Source organism: Pangasianodon hypophthalmus, chromosome 8, assembly GCF_027358585.1.
Source record: "Pangasianodon hypophthalmus isolate fPanHyp1 chromosome 8, fPanHyp1.pri, whole genome shotgun sequence".
Taxonomy (NCBI): domain Eukaryota; kingdom Metazoa; phylum Chordata; class Actinopteri; order Siluriformes; family Pangasiidae; genus Pangasianodon; species Pangasianodon hypophthalmus.
The window spans coordinates 19,455,758-19,473,728 of record NC_069717.1 but is presented as its reverse complement, the minus strand read 5'-3'; the positions used below and the strand labels follow the sequence as shown (position 1 = coordinate 19,473,728).

Below are 17,971 nucleotides of genomic sequence, written 5' to 3'. Positions count from 1 at the left end.
AAATTTCGTCAGAATGTTCCTTAGACCCACCCCAATAAGTGTGCCAAATTTCACAGCTTTTGACTTTGCCATAGACACCCTAGCCAGATGAAGAAGAAACGGAAGAAGAATAAGAAGAAAAGTTAGAATAACAATAGGGTGCCTACGCAGCTTTGGTGCTTGGTCCCCTAAAAAGCATGCTAAAGTGGTATAAATGATCAGTTCATTGCCATTCTACAATACAATTCTCCACACAGCTTAAAGAAGACTAATGAGTGCCCTCTACAGGTGCAATCTCATACCTGCAGTCATTTAAGGTTGAACAGTGTATGCTAATAAAAAGCTGCACTTTTTTTTTTTTTTTTTTTTTTTTTTTTTAAAGAAACCAACTTCAGACTGGTAACAGTGCAGTGAAACAAACAAGTGTGAATTTTCTTTCCTTTTTTGTAAAATAACAATCCCTAAGCAATGAAGCACAGAGTTTACTAGTTAGCTTTAGCTTTATACATAGTAGCATGTGTTTCAGTATGACCACAACATAAAGCATGTTAGCAGAGAAATGTGTTAAGTGTGGAAGCTAGTTAAACTAGGAAACTAGTATTGGAGACTAGAGAAAACAGTGACAAATACACAGATGCCTTAAGATTGTCTTATTGTGTTTCGTTTGTGCCAGAAAAGCCATTCATATTCACCAACCAGTTAGGAGAAGTATGAACTCAAGGCACAAAATCCACAACACAATGATACCCCCAGCTGGGGTTAGGCATTACATTTGTTATATTAAATCAAATTGCTAAGCTAAATAAAAAAAATGACAAGAAATACAGTGACTATTGCAGATGCATAATTAAAGTCAAGCCAAGTGGGTTTTTATTGTCATTCCTCTGTATAGCTTGTATACAGTGGAGTGAAATGTCGTTTCTCCAGGACCATGGTGCAACATAACACAGAAACGAGACTACATAAAGTGCAAATACCCAGCAGTGTGAGACGAGTGCAGGACAATAAATACACAGGACAGAACAATAAATACACAGGACAGGACAATAAATTCACAGGACAATAAATACACAGGACAGAATAGTAAATACACAGGACAATAAATAGACAGGAAAGGACAGTAAATATGCAGAACAATAAATATACAGGACAGTAAATACACAGAATACACATGGGCTGTAAATTGTAAACTATTGATAGGGTAGCAGCAATACGTTTAGTGTCCCATAAAATGTCTGCTGCAGCTTTAAAAAGCATTGTGTGCAATGGTATTTAGACATAAACCTATTTTTACCCTACAGAGTGTAGTGAATTAACAGGTAAAATGGTGCATCTGCAGCCTCCTGTTATGCATATCAGTAAATTAGATTACTTCTTGTCATGGCTATACTTTATTTGTGGCAATGTAAACTATCTGAGATTAGTTATTTGACATTAAATAAGTTCTGAACAGACAGAAAGCTGAGCAGATTTTGAGAGAGACTCCAAATTCACTAAGAATAGAATGTCTCTCTCACAATCTGCTCAGCTTTCTGTCTGTTCAGAACTTATTAAATAACACCCAAGGGGTGTGGATATGATTGATGCTCTTTTGTATTAATGTTTTTATTTTGGTCATATTTTCTAGTATTGATTGTCAAATCATGTGCGTAGGTGCATGTAAGTGACCTGTGTTGTAAAGCCAGTCTTCAAAGGCAGTCTTCCAAAGATGGGAAAGAATGTTGTCTGTCTGTCTGTCTGTCTGTCTGTCTACTTACCTACCTACATAATATGAGACCATATTAGGCTCTTGGTAAAAGATCTGTTTAGGCAAGCTGCATATATGTATTCATATTATGTTATTTTGAAAATACTGAAATACATTTGGGAACTAATAGCCATGATGTACAGCTGTGGGGTTTGGAAGGGGCATATTTTAGTATTGGATGGTTTGATTGGCTATTGAACTGCTTTAGTCTTGCACAGACTAGCACAACTGTTAGAAATAGAAACTGTTTTTAACTGCGGATCGTTGCTGCGTTTTGTCGTTGGGACCGAGATAACAGAGAAGCACTTAGTTTAATCTGCTCTTTGTTGTATGTAATTGACTACGGTGTGTTTTTTTTTTTTTTTTTTTTTTTTTTTTTTTTTGGAAAACGAACCACAGCTAATGATCACATCCATGTTCAGCTGGATGGAAGAACTTTACACCATGTTGAGCAGGGGATCTTCATGATTGAATTTGAGAACGCTGCTTTAAAACAAGGTGTCATATGTTCACATGCAGGATCTGTGTAGTCTGTCAAAGATCACATGCATTTACAGCACTTAGAGAAAAACATCAGGGGACGGTATAGGATTGGGAAATACGTTAACACGGATCCCATATCTGTCAGGTGTTTAATACCAACAATCTGATCCTCAGTATCTGATTGCCAGATAATAAAGCCAGAAATAAGTTAATAAGGGAATGTTGTTTATAAATATGAAAAAAAAAACGCTGAATGTAGTCCCTGTCATTTGTATATACTGTACATATACCATTATGTGCATTCTTCTACAAGGGGGGTTGTTTATTTTGTTTTGTTTGTATTGTTTATGGAACAACAAACAGCATGAAGTTGAGCTATATTGGGTGTTTTCTATTTTCTATATATAAAAGATGGAACAACGGGACTTATTGAACAGTACAGGAGGTATAGAAAAAGTGCAACAGGAATTGTTTAAAGGTTTGGATGATTATGCTGTATTACAAGTGCTGTATTATCCTTCCTGTAGCTGAGCCACAGAAGAAGGGAAAATAAGAATTTTACAGTTTTTGCATCACATAGATTAAATTCACTTCATGCTTGGCCCCCGAAAACGCTGCTTGCAGCTTTGATTCTACAGTCTTATGGGTATCAGAGTTAATGAAAACAGAAAGCAGTATTATGTATGTTAAAGGATCTCAAGTGTTTTTCATCCAGGGAGCCCTTCCAGAGGAAAGAATGACAGAGGACCACCTCATGATCACAGCACAGATTTAATTTTTGAGAACAATAGGGTAAATATACACCCACTGCCCACTTTATTAGGAACACTTGTACATTTGCACATTTCATGCAGTTATCTAATCAGCTAATCATGTGGCAGGTCAAGAGCTTCAGTTAATGTTCACATCAAACTTGAGAATGGAGGAAAATGTGAGCTCTGTGACTTTACCCGTGGTATGGATATTGGTATCAGATGGGCTGGTTTGGGTATTTCAGAAACTTAGAAAATTAGAAGACAAATCACCTGGTCTTTTTCCAGTCTTCAGCTGTCCAGTTTGGGTGAGCCTGTGCCCATGATATCCTCAGATTCCTGTTCTTGGCTGACAGGAGTGGAGTCTGATGTGATCTTCTGCTGTTGTAGCCCATCCACCTCAAGCTTCTACGCTTCGACAGTTGTAAAGAGTGATTATTTGAGTTACTATATCCTTCCTGGCGGCTCAAACCAATCTGGCCATTTTCCTCTCTTATCTCTCTTATCAACAATGTTTTTCCACCCACAGAACTATCGCTCAATATTTTTTGTTCTTCACACCATTCTGTGTAAACTCTAGAGACTGTTGTGTGTGAAAATCCCAGGAGATCAGCAGTTTCTGAAATACTCAAACCAGCCCACCTGGTATCAACCACCATACCATGATCAAAGTCACAAAGATCACTCTTTTTCTTCATTCTGATGTTTGATGTGAACATTAACTGAAACTCGTGCACTGTATCTGCAGGTGTACATGTGTTTCTAATAAAGTGGATGGTGAGTGTATGTGCCTTCATATTAATTTATTCGAGCCAGTAGAGCCGTAGATTTGAAACACTATGTATCAGTAACAACACTTCCAACAACACTTCCTTCATATAAAGTCACCAGGAAATTAGACAACTATGATAACTAAATAATGACCATAACAACAATGATACTAGTTAATGGTAATTTCCACTAAAGTCATGTGATTAAAAAAAAAAAAAAAGAGTCAGACCCCCTGGATCTGGATGACATTAGTCCTAGAGGTAAACCATGTAACCAGAAGTCTGATGTGGCACTTAACTATATATATATATATATATATATATATATATATATATATATATATATATAAAAAACAAAGGCTAATATGCTGAAGCTGTAGCATATGACTGAAGCATGATTGTCCTTGCAGGCCTCTGAATGAAGTGAGCTCAGATGGACCGCATGAAGATTATTAAGAGACGCTTGTCTATGAGCCTGCGCAGTGCCCGGCCAGTGGACGAAAACTTGTCAGAGCTTGCAGAACACGCAGCAGCAGATGAGCCACCTACGACACGGGAAAATGGTGAGGAAACACATTTTGAATGAATGAATGAATGAATGAATGAATGCCTCTGTAGCTAGCTGTATTGATGGCGGGCTGTGATACGTAACGCATATGTAAGGATAAAATCAGTGAATCTACATCGTGTTTGTGAGAAGCACATATTGACGAAGGAAAACTGTTACTTTCACAAAGTACACAAAGTGACAGCACTTCTATAAATATGTCCACATTTTTTTATGAACAGTTGTATTCCTAAAAAATATTTCAAACATGACTATGTATTTTTCTTAATTTTTAAAAAAGAAATAATTAAAAAAAAAAAAAAATTTTAATAGTGTTGAATTGGGGAATGTGCTAATATTGGTGGTAATAATAATAATTATTACTGAAACATTGCCTTAGAGATATTTGACACTGAAATTTCAGCCCTGGAAGGTACAGTATTGTAATATTCTGATGCTGTCTAATGTGGCACTTGTCTACGTAGTGTTTTTTAAAAATATTTATTTATTTATTTATTTATTTATTAATTGGTAGAGCTGAAACACCTAGGTGAAAATGAAAAGGAGTTTGAATCAAGGTCAAAGTGCTTAGTGCAAAGTTCAGTTTATTCCACAAAATATGACGGAACACACAATGACATGCTTAAAGGGATCTGTAGGATTTAGCGTCTGATGCTGGTTGGTTTGATCTCATTAAAAGTTAATGTAATTTTATTGTGTATTATTGTGTGTCTTGTTGTTTAAAACAACAAGAGGACTTGGGGTATAGCTATATATATGTACTTATTCAGCTCAGCTAAGCTTTGGGATGCTCTGGGAATGCCCCAGAACCAGTTAAACAAGTGAAAAGTAGCTAAAACAATCTAATTGTTTCAAAACAGGTATCAAACTCTAACGTCACAGCGAAAACCCCAAATCCACATGAACTAGTTAGTTACATGAATGTCTGACCAACTAGTATAAAAGCTTAAACAGAGTCTAAAAACAGATCTTGCGCAGATAGTGTTCTCACTGAAGGCTGTTAAGTGATATCATGGAATGATATTAATCCATTTGGAGAAGAAGGATAGCAGTTTTACAAGTGGGATTATTTTATGACATCGCCATTGCACTGTATTTAGATATAGGCCTACTCTTTGCAGAAAGTCACTGTTGAGCCAAATCCTTAATCCTAAACTGTTCAGCTATATGCTCTTAGAGAAAAAAATCTTAAAAATCTTTGGCCCTTTGTGGACAATCAGAAAGGGTTCCAGGTAGAGCTTAAACAACTGAAGAACCTCATTTTGCCAAGAGTTAATGCTTGGATTGTATTCTGCCACATCTGTCACTTTTGAATAGATAAATCTTTTCTACGCGAATATATTTGACCTGTAACTGTGCCTGTTTTGACAAGAACTTTATATCCAACTGTCCTACAACTGCTTACGTTTATGTAACTTTATATTTTAGTTCTACTCTGTGTCACACTTTTTCCCTTGCATGGCTCCTGCTTTGACCTCTAGGTAACTCAGTACCCAACTCTCCTACAGCTGCTCGTCTTTCTATTTCATTTCTCTCTCTCTCTCTCTCTCTCTCTCTCTCTTTCATCTTCTCTTAGAGTCCATGGTTTGCCCTGTGCCCCCTCCCGCATCCCAAAGTGCCCCTTCGTTCTTGCGCCACTACGCAGGGGGTTTGGGGCGCGGCGCGATGCGTAGAGACGGCCTGGACCGACCCTACCTTTCTCTTCACCGGACTGGCTCTCTTGGTGATTCTCTATCTTTCCCTCTTTATCTATCTTTTCCTTCCACTTTTGGGCATGTGCTGATTTTGATAATAATTATAATACAATTACATTTTTTCTGATCATTTTCGGTATCATGTTATTATAACCTCACAGTGAAAGCTAAACTTTATTGTTCTAAATCTTTTTTATTTTTATGTGTCTTAATTTCTTTTTGAAATGACATTTATTCTGCAAAGGCAGAATGTTTGCAGAATGCTGGCTGATTAAAGAGGTCAAGTACAAATATGCTAATAAGCAAAATCACCTCAGTGATATTGTGAAGTGTTTCACAATAAGAATATCATCCATGTTGAATATTTCAGTGTGATCACATAACCAGTTATCAGCACATGGCTAGTCTTTATATTTCTCCTTTGCATGCATCTCTGACTTTTCTGTATATCTCTGTGGTTTCTTGTTTTTTTTGCTTATGTTCTTCTACTTGCAAATGTCAGTCTATAGATAATAGACAAACACCAAATGGCAGTAGTGCTGTCCAGGCTTTTTCAAGAGGAATGATGTGTAATTACATATAAAGGAAGGCATGTAAAGAGCCTCCTTAGTATAAAGACAACATATTGTTTAATAAATGCATTTTTTCTTTCAAAAGGATTTTGTTTGTACAGTTTGCACAATGCATATTTTGCAGTCAGATGTCAATGTTGATGTAGTTAGTTTTAGCCCATGTTTAAAAAAATATCTTGATTAATTTGTGGCGATTTTGATTTGACATACAATGCTTTGCAAAAGTATTCAACCCCCTTAAAAGCCATCAGAATCCTCTTTCCTCAGAATCACTTTGTTCCAGCTAGTATTTTTATTCAAACCAATATACTCTTAAAGTCAAAATTCATTATTTATCACTGAAAAATGCTGCTTATATAATTATTCCACCCCTTCAGACTAGTACTTGTTAGAACTATCTTTTGTTGCAATAACAGCTTTAAGTCTGTTGGGGTATGTTCCTACCAGCTTTGCACGCTGACTGAGTGATTTTCATCCAAACAGTGCCATAGATTCTTGAGTGGTTGAGATCGGGACTTTGACCTGGCCACTGCAGAACATTCATCTTTATTTGTTCAGCCACTCCTGTGTTCCTCTGGCTTTGTGCTTGGGATCATTGTCCTGTTGAATGGTGAAGTTTCTCCCAAGCTTTATTTTTTTTTTAGCAGACTGAAGCAGTCTTGCTGTATCTCCTTGTGTTTTGCACCATCCATCCGTCTTTCAGTTTCAACAAGGTGCCTAGTCCCTGCTGAGGAAAAGCATCCCCATGACATGATGCTGCCACGCCCACTTCTCTTTTGGGATGGTGTTTGTTGAGGAATGAGCAGTGTTAGGTTTGCACCACACATAGCGTTTTGAATTTTTCGCCAAAAAGCTCCACTTTTGTTTCAGCTGACCACAAAACTTTATCTCACTTTTAACTGGGTGATTTTTTGTCACTTGGAAACTCCAAACATGCTTTGATGTGGTTTTTTACTTCAGTAATGGCATCTTTCTAGCCACCCTCCCATACAGGCCAGTTGTATGCAGAGCTCTTGCTCTCTCTGACTGGTGCACCTTCACTCCAGACTCAGCCACTGAACTCAGCAGCTCCTTCGACGTAATTTTTGGCCTCTCTGTGGCTTCCCCTCTAGTCACCTTCTTGCTCTGAGGCTGAGTTTTGAGGCACGGCCTTGTCTAGGAAGCACTGGGGTCCTCACAATTGATCCAACAGTGCTGACTGGGATCTCCAAACACTTGGATATTATTTTGTAGCTTTTTCCTATCTTGTGCATGTCTATAAGTTAATCTCCTTAGAATCCACATTCATCTTGTACATGATTTTCTTTTCTGTTTCTTTGATTATATTTTGTATGATTCTGCAGAACATCATGATCAGACTGTAGGGATGTCAAATTCCTTTAAAATTGCATTCAGATTTAATGTTTGAATGCAGTTGAATATGAATTAGGCTTGTAAAGAGTTAATTTTTTTGTTGAATCATGTTTACTTTGGGAAATAAAAGGGAAGTGGTGGCTCAGTGGTTAAGACATTGGACTACTGGTCAGAAGATTGAGTTGAAATCACTGCACTGCCAAGCTGCCACTGCTGGGCCCTTGAGCAAGGCCCTTAACCTTCAACTGCTCAGTTGTATGAATAAGATAAACGTAAGTCGCTCTGGATAAGGGCGTCAGCTAAATGCCGTAAATGTTAAATCTTTAAGATAGGGCAAAGTCATGCAAGTGTTCTGCTTGAAACAAGTAAAATTCAAAAGCCTTGTAATATTTTGTATTACCTGTAATATTCAAAAGGTTGTAATATTTTATGTACACAGTTTATTTCATGCTATGTTTGTTTTTCATTTTTACATCATTTTCTCCCAATTTGCTCATTTGTCAGTTCTTACCCACTAGCTAGCTCTCTCTAGCAGTCGGGAGGGTGAAGCCTGATGTGCTTCGTCCAAGACACGTGAAACCAGCTACTGCATGTTTTCGAGCTGTTACTCTTGATGCGTCACAGGGCAACATAACTCACTCTGCATACGTGGTCTGACACCCACAGTCCCTGGATTGACTGGGGATACAGTAATGTCATTCCTCCCACCAAGAGAGCACAGCCAGTTTTGCTCTTTTGGTTTGACGGAGGTATGTGGCATCATCAGGATTCAAACTCATGATCTCCTAATGATAAGGGGACCGCTTTTCTGTTGTGCCACTCGGGAGCCTCACAATGTTTCTTTATTAGAACAAAAAATTCCCTTTTGCCCATTACTCCTTGCTATGTACTACTACACCCCCTTATCTGATGGACAGCAAGGGTTCTTCTAGTGTTTTGAAGCACAGTGAACATGCAGGACTTCCTTAAAGATGTATTAGTCTGCTGTCAGAAGGACTTCTGATGAAGCATGAATTAGACTTTACAAATGATGCACATATTAAAAAGGTGAGTCAAAGAAGACAAAGAAGCAGCAGTAGGACTCCTATAAATATGCAGTCTTCTGTTTAAATGTTCTGTCCCAGAGATGGGATTAGCTGTTCTCTATGCAGTTTCTAAAAGGCAATCCATGAGTCATGTGTAGTTTTGATGTTGTTTTTATTGCAAAATTTTTCCTCACAAGCATCAGAACACTTTGTTACAAACCGCTTCCATTAGGATTTTAGGTGTACTAAGATTTAGTGATTTACGATCATAGTGATTTTGTGCGTGTGTGTGTGTTTGAAGGCATAGTGCATGAAAATGTGAAAATGGGGTCTGATGGAGAGAGTGATCAGGCATCAGGGACTTCATCCGATGAGGTGCAGAGTCCTGTCCGAGTGCGAATGCGTAACAACCACTCACGGCGTATCTGCAATGAGGTAATACACAATCATCTGGAACAGCAGACGTACAATCTACATAACTATCCATAATATAAGCTCTTTCTCTCTCTCTCTCGCACACATGCGCACACACACACACACACACGGATACAACCATAAATTGCAAAATTGCCTGATAAAGATCAGTGAAAAAATGTATACGAACAGAAAGCAATATAAATGGAGATGCATCTGTATTCAGATTATACTTAGGGCGTTAACAGTGGAGTTTAATGCCCGTGTTGCCTTTTTTGCTGATGAGCTGTTTCATTTAAAATTGCTATCCATTAGCGGTGTCATTTTGTCTCCTCTTCCCTTTGGGTTTCTGTGAAACACGTTACTGATGTGAGCCAAAAAAAAAAAAGAAAATTACCAAAATGGAAAAATTTTCACTGGAAAAATATTTTGTATTTTTAATACATGTAACACAATGTATAACTGTGTTCTCTGTAAACTGTGCTAAGAAGTTGTTTAGTTCTACAGATTAGGTGGGAATCCACCAACAATAATAATAGTAAAAAAAATAAAGTTAGCAGGAGATGGTGAACTGGGGAGAATTTAAAACCACAGTGTATTGAATTTGCACTGTATATGTACATCATTTGAGCTCATTGGTACATTATATCACATGTGTATTCGTGTATTTATGCAGTGCAGGATAAGCATTTTGTGCTTTCTGCCATGAAATTAATATTTAGTGATGTTTTTTCCATCCCCATGTCTCTTATTTCCCCATAAGATTTATTGATTTTAAATGTGTATATAACTTGACTCCTCTTACCCAGTCACTCTCATGTTCTTTATTCCTCTGTAGGACATTAATAAGCGTCTATCACTGCCGGTGGATATCCGTTTGCCGGAGGGCTATTTGGAAAAATTTGCTATGAACAGTCCTCCCTTCGATAAACCCTTGAGTCGGAGGCTACGGCGAGCTTCACTGGTAAGCCAATTACTTAGAGAACACTCCTAGTATTGTAAAATCCAACTATTAGCACAGATTAACCCATTTATATTTTTTTATAAGTTGTTCCTTAATGTTTTTTAATTTTCCTGCTCAAAGACTTCGGATTTAACTTGCCTGTTAAATACCACGTTTAGTAGATGTGTGATCTTTTTTTTTAATCAACTGATATTAAGTTTTTGCTTAAATAAGTCCATAAATTGTTAATTTGTAAAGGCTTATGTATACCAAGCTATACTTGAATCTTTTTTTTTCGCATTAGGCATTGAACATGAAGTTTCAAAGCAAGCTTTGAACCACACACACACACACACACACACACACACACACACACACAAAGAACATTTTACATTTTGTTAAAATGTAAAGCAGTAGCGTTAGTGAGTCAGTAGAGGAAGGTGTTCAGGCTAAAATGTTAATTCAAGTCAAAGCAGTTGGGTGGAAGTTGGCCAGGCTTGTACATCGTACATCGTCACAGTACATCGTACCGACTCACCCAAACTGGACAGTTGAAGATTAAAAAAAAAATTACCTGGTCTTTTTCCAGTCTTCAACTGTCCATTTTTGGAGATTCTTGTTCTTGGCTGACAGGAGTAGAACCTGATGTGGTCTGTTGTAGCCCATCCACCTAAAGGATTGATGTGTGGTGTGTTCTGAGATGCTTTTCTGCTCTCCATGGTGGTAAAGAGTGCTTATTTGAGTTACTATAGACTTCCTGTCAGCTCAAACCAGTCTGGTCATTCTCCTCTGATCCCTCTTATCAACAAGGTGTTTTCACCCACAGACCTGTCGCTCACTCAGTGTTTTTTGCACCATTCTGTGTAAACTCTAGAGACTGTTGTGTTTGAAAATTCCAGGAGATTCCAGGAGTAGTTTCTGAAATACTCAAACCAGTCCTTCTGGTACCAACAATCATGCCACAGTTAAAGTCACAGAGATCACACTTTTTCCCAATTCTGATGTTTGATGTCTCAATAACTGAAGCTCTTGACCTGTATCTGCATGATTTTTTGCATTGCTCTGCTGCCACATGATTGGCTGACTGGATAACTGCATAAATGTGCAGGTATGCAGGTGTTCTTGTTAAAGTGACCAGTGAGTGTATATTAGGAGTGCAACTCAATACAACTATCTGATGATACATGGAAAAAAGGGAACACATTTACCCTCTGGCAGAAACTCAAGTAGCTATACAAAAGTAGCACAGTAGACACACGCAGTGTGCCCTTAGGTTTGTATTAGCCTAGTTTATGTCCTGTAAGTGACCAAAGTGTTTTTCTACCCACCAGGCATAAGAGAAAGAAGAGCAAAGTGTTGGATGTCGGGGTGGACATGCAGGGCCAGAGATTTAAAGAAAACTTTTGTTACATTTTAAAATATATACACATTTTTAGGCATATTAGAGTTATTTCATGGCTTTGGGCTTTGAGTATAGTAAATGTGTAAATGCACTATACACAAGATAGTAAATGCAATAAAGCCAAATAAAATGAAATATAGATAATGGTTATTATAATCAAAATAGTTTCTTGAAAATCTCAACTCTTCTTATATGGGTATATAACATATAGCAGACAGACAATGTCGCTATGAAGCATGACTGCTAAATTCTTACTGTTTATTTCTCTCACACAGTCTGAAATTGGCTTCGGGAAACTGGAGACATACATCAAATTGGACAAACTTGGAGAAGTAAGTTCATAATCCTGTAATCATTTATCACCTCACAGCTTCACCTCTAATTTAAGCATTTGTTTAAGCAGAGGAGTTTGTGAAAAACAAAGGTGGAGAATCGAAAGGGACTTTATTTAACTCTAATGATAAATTTAAAATGTAAAATACTGCATCCCATCTTTATGCAGTGGTTGTGGTTCACTGGTGGTGGAAAAATTAATATAAATGGACAGCTTTTCAAAAAATACTACACAACTATTTATTTTCCTGATGGCATATATGAATATCCACAACCCAAACTCCCATGTACTCATGAGCATCCATAAGGGCGTTGACACCCAATACACACACCTTTGTTACTGCAAATGTTACTGCTGGATTGAGAGTATTCCACCAATCAAAATATTGAGCGGCATTTATGTGGTCAGAAACTGGCATCATAACAAATGATGATGGGTTATCGTACTGAATTATACACCTACAAGTTACATCAATAATCAATAACATCAGTGTTGTGCCTGATATACTTGTACTAGTGTCATACACTCTGCCATGCCACTGGGTTACTACAAATAATATTTGGTTAGTAGTGCTCCTATGTTGGCCCCTTTCCACTGATGGACAGGCATAGATGGTGGTCAGATAGCTGTGGTCAGTAATTATATACTTACAATGTGTACCTGTTTGGTTTACCGTGGTGTAAGGGCTGATAATTGAGATATAATTTCCCAACAACACGCATCAGCTGCAGTGAAATGTGCATACTAAGTCACAGCATGGTTATTGCTTTCCCAAAAAACTTCCCAAATTGTGCCTTCAGATTATTCTCTCTTAAAGGAACAGTTTATTTCTCTCTTAAAGGAACAGTTTTACCTTAAAGCTCTAACATGGACTGAGTCTTCTTTCAGACATGTTAAAGCATTTCCTTTCCTTAAGCCTCACCAGAGCAATGTCTATATAGACACTGATAATCTGGATTATCATTGTCAAATAAAAAAATGTTTCTTTTAAAAATGTTTATTGTTAGGCTTGTAGGAGCTCAGTTGGAGAAATAAAGGACTGAGCTCATTAACTGATGTTGTACTGTCTTTCTATCTTCATTTATTGTCCTTATTAACTCACAAAACCGTAAGAGCTAGAACAGATAAACAATATTGAGATTCGTTAAAAATTCTCATTCATATAAATGAAAAGAAACAATCGACTATTTAACAACAAAATTATGGAAATAATACTAACGTTTATCACAACAATATAAAATTACTCATAAATAACGCAAACCCATATAAAAGAATCATTAAGCAAGATATGCTATATATATGGAAATGCATAAATATACATGACTAGCTTGTTCTCCCTTCCAACCAGGTGCCAAACAACAAAAACAAAAATACTGCAAAAATAAAACAACAGTGACTGGATGCCTAAGTTAACTTGAGAGTGTCCTTAATTATCTAATTCAGCTCCGTGACTTCGTGACCCGTCTCCATCTATGCACGATCTAAGTGTAAAACGCGATCTCCTTGCAGGCACGAACTCTGGCCTTTCAAAAAAAAGGTCTCTATAGGTGAAAATAACTCAAAGAGTGCAAAGTAACATTCTAAATTAGAATAAACACATAACTAATATTAAGAAAAATGTAGACTTATGATAAATAATATTAAAATAATATATTAAACTCCAAAACTAACTCAAATAACTGAGGGTTATTTACACTCCCACCAAATCATGAGTGGCTATAAATCACAAACTTTAGTCACGAATGATTTCTAAATTAAATTTTCTCTTTCTAAGGCTAGATGTAAAAGCAAACACAGAAGTGAAACATATTCTACTGTGAATTGCATAAATTAAAGGATATATCAGGAAGTTCAGGCTGCCTCCAGCAGCAGGACCAGTTTCTGCACTGGGCGCTCAACTATTGATGATTTGTGCAGACGTTTACCATCCTTGCCCAATTTTCTGTCTCCAAAACGTATCTTTACTCTTCTCACTAAACCATCCTTGTCAACGACAGTCTCAATAACTTCTGCCAAGCACCACTCATTCCTGGGTAGATCGTCTGCCTTCTCCAAGACTATGTCTCCCACTTGCATGTTCCTTCTTGGTGTAAGCCAGCATTGTCTAGTTGCGATGTTAGACAAGTACTGCTTCCTCCAGCGGCCCCAAAATTGCTCTGCTAAGTATTGGACATGACAACATCTCTTGCGAGCATACATATCTTCTCAGACAAACTTACCGGTGCTGGTAAGGCTTGGGTTAGAGGTTCAGGACTTTTAGGATCATTCAGATTATCTACTGTGGGCGGTCGGCTATTTACAATCCCCATAGCTTCGTAGAAGAAGGTCCGTAGAGAAGAGTCATCAAGACTTCCAGAAGATAGAGACAGAGTGGTATACTTCTCACCGTCCTAATCTGTCTCTCTCAAACTCCTTCAGTGTGGCTTGAATAGGCCGCATTGCAGACAAAGTCACACTGGTTTTCTGCTAAGAGTGTTACCAGATAGTTTGTGTCGATCTCCTTCATGCTTCTCCTACTGCCTTGGTCACACTTTATCTGACGGACTGCTCCTCTGATCGCAATGAAACATCGCAGGCCGTTGATGAAAGAATCTGTGGACATGTCACTCAGCATCTCAATATGGATGGCTTTGCAAGAGAAACAGGTAAAGAGAAGTCCATACAAGTCCATGTATGATTTGCGCCCTTGTTTGGTGATGAACGGACCAAAAGAATCCATTCTGCAGTACGTGAATGGAGGGGATGGATCTATATACGCTCTGAGGGCAGGTTAGCCATTTTTTGCTCTTCTGTGGGTCTGCGAAACTTACAACACTATACACACTGTTGTACAAAGGAGGCTACAGTCCTATTTACACCTGGAATCCAAAACCCTCTTGAGCCGATGTCATTTATGGTCAGGCCCTTACCTTGATGTCCAGTTTTTTCATGGCAATCAGCGATGAGAAGTTTTGTGAGATGGTGTTCCTTTGGAATTATCACTGGATGTTTAATGGAGTTGGGAACAGAAGCATCACAAAGCCTTCCTCCCACCTTAAGCAATCCATCGTGATCTACCAAGGCATCAAGATAGTAAAGCCTGTTGTTGTGTGGGAGTTGCTTGCCCTTACTAAGTTAAGGCTATCTCTTCTGGATACATCTGGCTCTGTAAATCCTTGTTGATGTGCTTAGCATCTTCATGCTCTACTACTGTACTTTGAATGCTTGACTTGTCCTTCTTGGCTCAACGGAGTAGGCGTGCAATCGCTTGGATGACTTTGGACCATGAAGAAAACCTTGTGAGACGGTTGGATAAACTGGGATATTCCGCTGATTGTGTTTTCAGAGATTGAGCCTTCTTGACCTCTGGGTCTCCAATCGGAACTTGTGCGTTAACATCCACAGAGAGAGGTATGTGCCTTTCCCATAAAACCTTTGGTCCAGTAAACCAATTGGAAGTGACAAGACTGTCAACACTCAGACCTCGTGACACATGATCAACTGGATTCTCGTCTGAGGGAATATATCGCCACTGTTGAGGAGCTGTGCTGCGATGAATTCTCTGAATTCTGTTTGCAACGAACGTGTGGAAGTGACGGGCTTCATTGCTGATGTAACCCAACACTACTTGAGAGTCAGTCCAAAAATATGCCTCTGCATCTGTAAGATCCATTTCTTCCTTTAACACATCATTTACTGCAACTGACACAACCGCAGGAGTCAACTCTAACCGAGGAATTGTTGTTACCTTGAGTGGGGCTACTCTAGATTTTGCCATGAGCAGAGCACAATGGACGTCACCTTGTTCGTTTGTGAGCCTAAGGTATGAGCACTGGCCATATCCTCTTGTACTAGCATCTGAGAAGTGATGAATCTCTCTCCTTTTGATTCTGCCAAACCCCACAGGAACAATACAACGAGAAACCTTGATCCTTTCCAGGTTGACAAGATCAGCCTTCCAGTGCTCCCCCCTTGGCTGCAAAACGTCAGGTAAGGGATCATCCCAAGCCATACCATTTCTGCACATTTCCTGAAGAACAGCCTTTCCTTTAAGCAAGAATGGCGCAAGAAACCCTAAAGGATCAAACAATGAGGCCACAGTAGACAGTATGCCCTTACGGGTTGCTGGCTGATTCTTAAGGTTGACACGAAATCTGAAATTGTCATGTTCCACTTGCCAATAAATGCCCGAGGCTCTTTCCAAAGGCTGATCAGCAAGGGAAAGGTCAACTGCTACGATGTCTACAGCACGCTCAGAGGGTGGAATGCTGTGCAAAACTGCCTTGTCGTTGGACACAAACTTATGCAGCCTTAAACCTCCCAGCCCACAAAGCTGACGAGACTCTCGAGCCAACTGGATGGCCTTCTCTGTGCTTTCCACGCCGGAAACTCCATCATCCATGTAGAAGTGATGTATAATGAATTGTGAGCCCAGGGTGTACAGTTGCTCATTTTCTCTTGCGAGATGCTTTAGCCCATAGTTAGCACATTCGGGGGACAATGATGCACCAAACAGATGTACTCTCGTGCGGAAGGTTTGAGGCTATGAGTTGAAATCTTTGTTTCCCAACCATAGAAATCGCAAGTAGTTGCGATCTGCTTCGCTGATGTGGAACTGGTGGAACATCCTCTCAATATCACACATCAGGAATACAGGGTACTGTCTGAAGCGCAAAAGAATGCCAGTTAGATTCGTCAGGTCAGGGCCTGTAAGTAGATGGTCGTTTAAGATGGTTCCCTTGTATTTGGCAGAGCAGTTGAAAACCACACAGAATTTTGCTCATTAACTAATGTTGTACTGTCATTCTATCTTCATTTATTGTCCTTTTTAACTCACAAAACCGTAAGAGCTAGAACAGATAAACAATATTGGGATTCGTTAAAAATTCTCATTCATATAAATGAAAAGAAACAATGGAAATAATACTAACATTTATCACAATATAATTTTACTCATAAATAAAGCAAACACTTGAAAGAATCATAAAGCAAGATATGCTATATATATATAATATACAAATGCATAAATATACATGACTAGCTTGTTCTCCCTTCCAACCAGGTGCCAAACAACAAAAATACTGCAAAAATAAAACAAACAGTGACTGGATGCCTAGGTTAAATTGAGAGTGTCCTTAATTATCTAATTCAGCTCCGTGACTCCGTGACCCGTCTCCATCTATGCATGATCTAAGTGTAAAACGCAATCTCCGTGCAGGCACGAACTCTGGGCTCTTCCGGCAAGCCACCTTTCAAAAAAAAAGGTCTCTATAGTTGAGAATAACTCAAAGAGTGCAAAGTAACATTCTAAAATAAAATACAAGAAAAATGTAGAATTACAATAAATAATATTAAAATAATATATTAAACTCCAAAACTAACTCAAATAACTGAGGGTTATTTCCAAGGCTTAAGTTACGTGAGCTTCCGCCATACAAGTTGTTGTGAATGAGTTGTTGTTGAAGAAATGATAACGTGTGAGAACAGGTTAACATACAGCTGATTTTCCATGCAGCTGAAAATGTCATAATTGTGCTGTTATCGAAAATTCATCAGCACCTTCTGACCAGTCAGAATGGAGAAATCAGCAGCGCTGTGGTATAAGTACTGTATGGTTAACAAACTAAGTGGTTACAGATGGGTCCTGAACAACCACTTTATAAGATTAAGGTATAATCCTAATCTTCATTTGAAGTCCAATATTTATTCAAATTAAATGTGCCATAGACCAAATGGGAGTCCATAAATATATCCAAACATGCAGTCACAAGAAGTGATGGTTTCCAGGTTCAGGATGTATTCTTGATGAACTCTATCCCATCCTCCTCATAGGGAACCTACGCAACAGTGTATAAGGGGCGCAGTAAGCTGACTGATAATCTGGTGGCTCTGAAGGAGATTCGGCTGGAGCATGAAGAGGGTGCACCATGCACTGCTATTCGTGAAGGTAATACTT

The 17,971-nt window shown here is 38.5% G+C and overlaps 1 protein-coding gene across 4 annotated transcripts in view; it reads left to right on the top strand.

Moving 5' to 3' along the window:
- LOC113533276 (cyclin-dependent kinase 17-like) overlaps positions 1 to 17,971 on the top strand; it is a 48,130-nt gene that overhangs the window by 6,567 nt on the left and 23,592 nt on the right. For 2 of the 4 annotated variants that reach the window (XM_053236074.1, XM_053236075.1), the window contains 6 exons: positions 4,142 to 4,294; positions 5,876 to 6,022; positions 9,245 to 9,378; positions 10,196 to 10,321; positions 11,978 to 12,034; positions 17,848 to 17,962. In XM_053236074.1, the coding sequence (XP_053092049.1) occupies positions 4,165 to 4,294; positions 5,876 to 6,022; positions 9,245 to 9,378; positions 10,196 to 10,321; positions 11,978 to 12,034; positions 17,848 to 17,962 (709 nt within the window). In that variant the 5' untranslated portion in view covers positions 4,142 to 4,164. The remainder of the gene's footprint in view (positions 1 to 4,141; positions 4,295 to 5,875; positions 6,023 to 9,244; positions 9,379 to 10,195; positions 10,322 to 11,977; positions 12,035 to 17,847; positions 17,963 to 17,971) is intronic. The other 2 variants (XM_053236076.1, XM_053236077.1) reach the window with 1 other exon arrangement.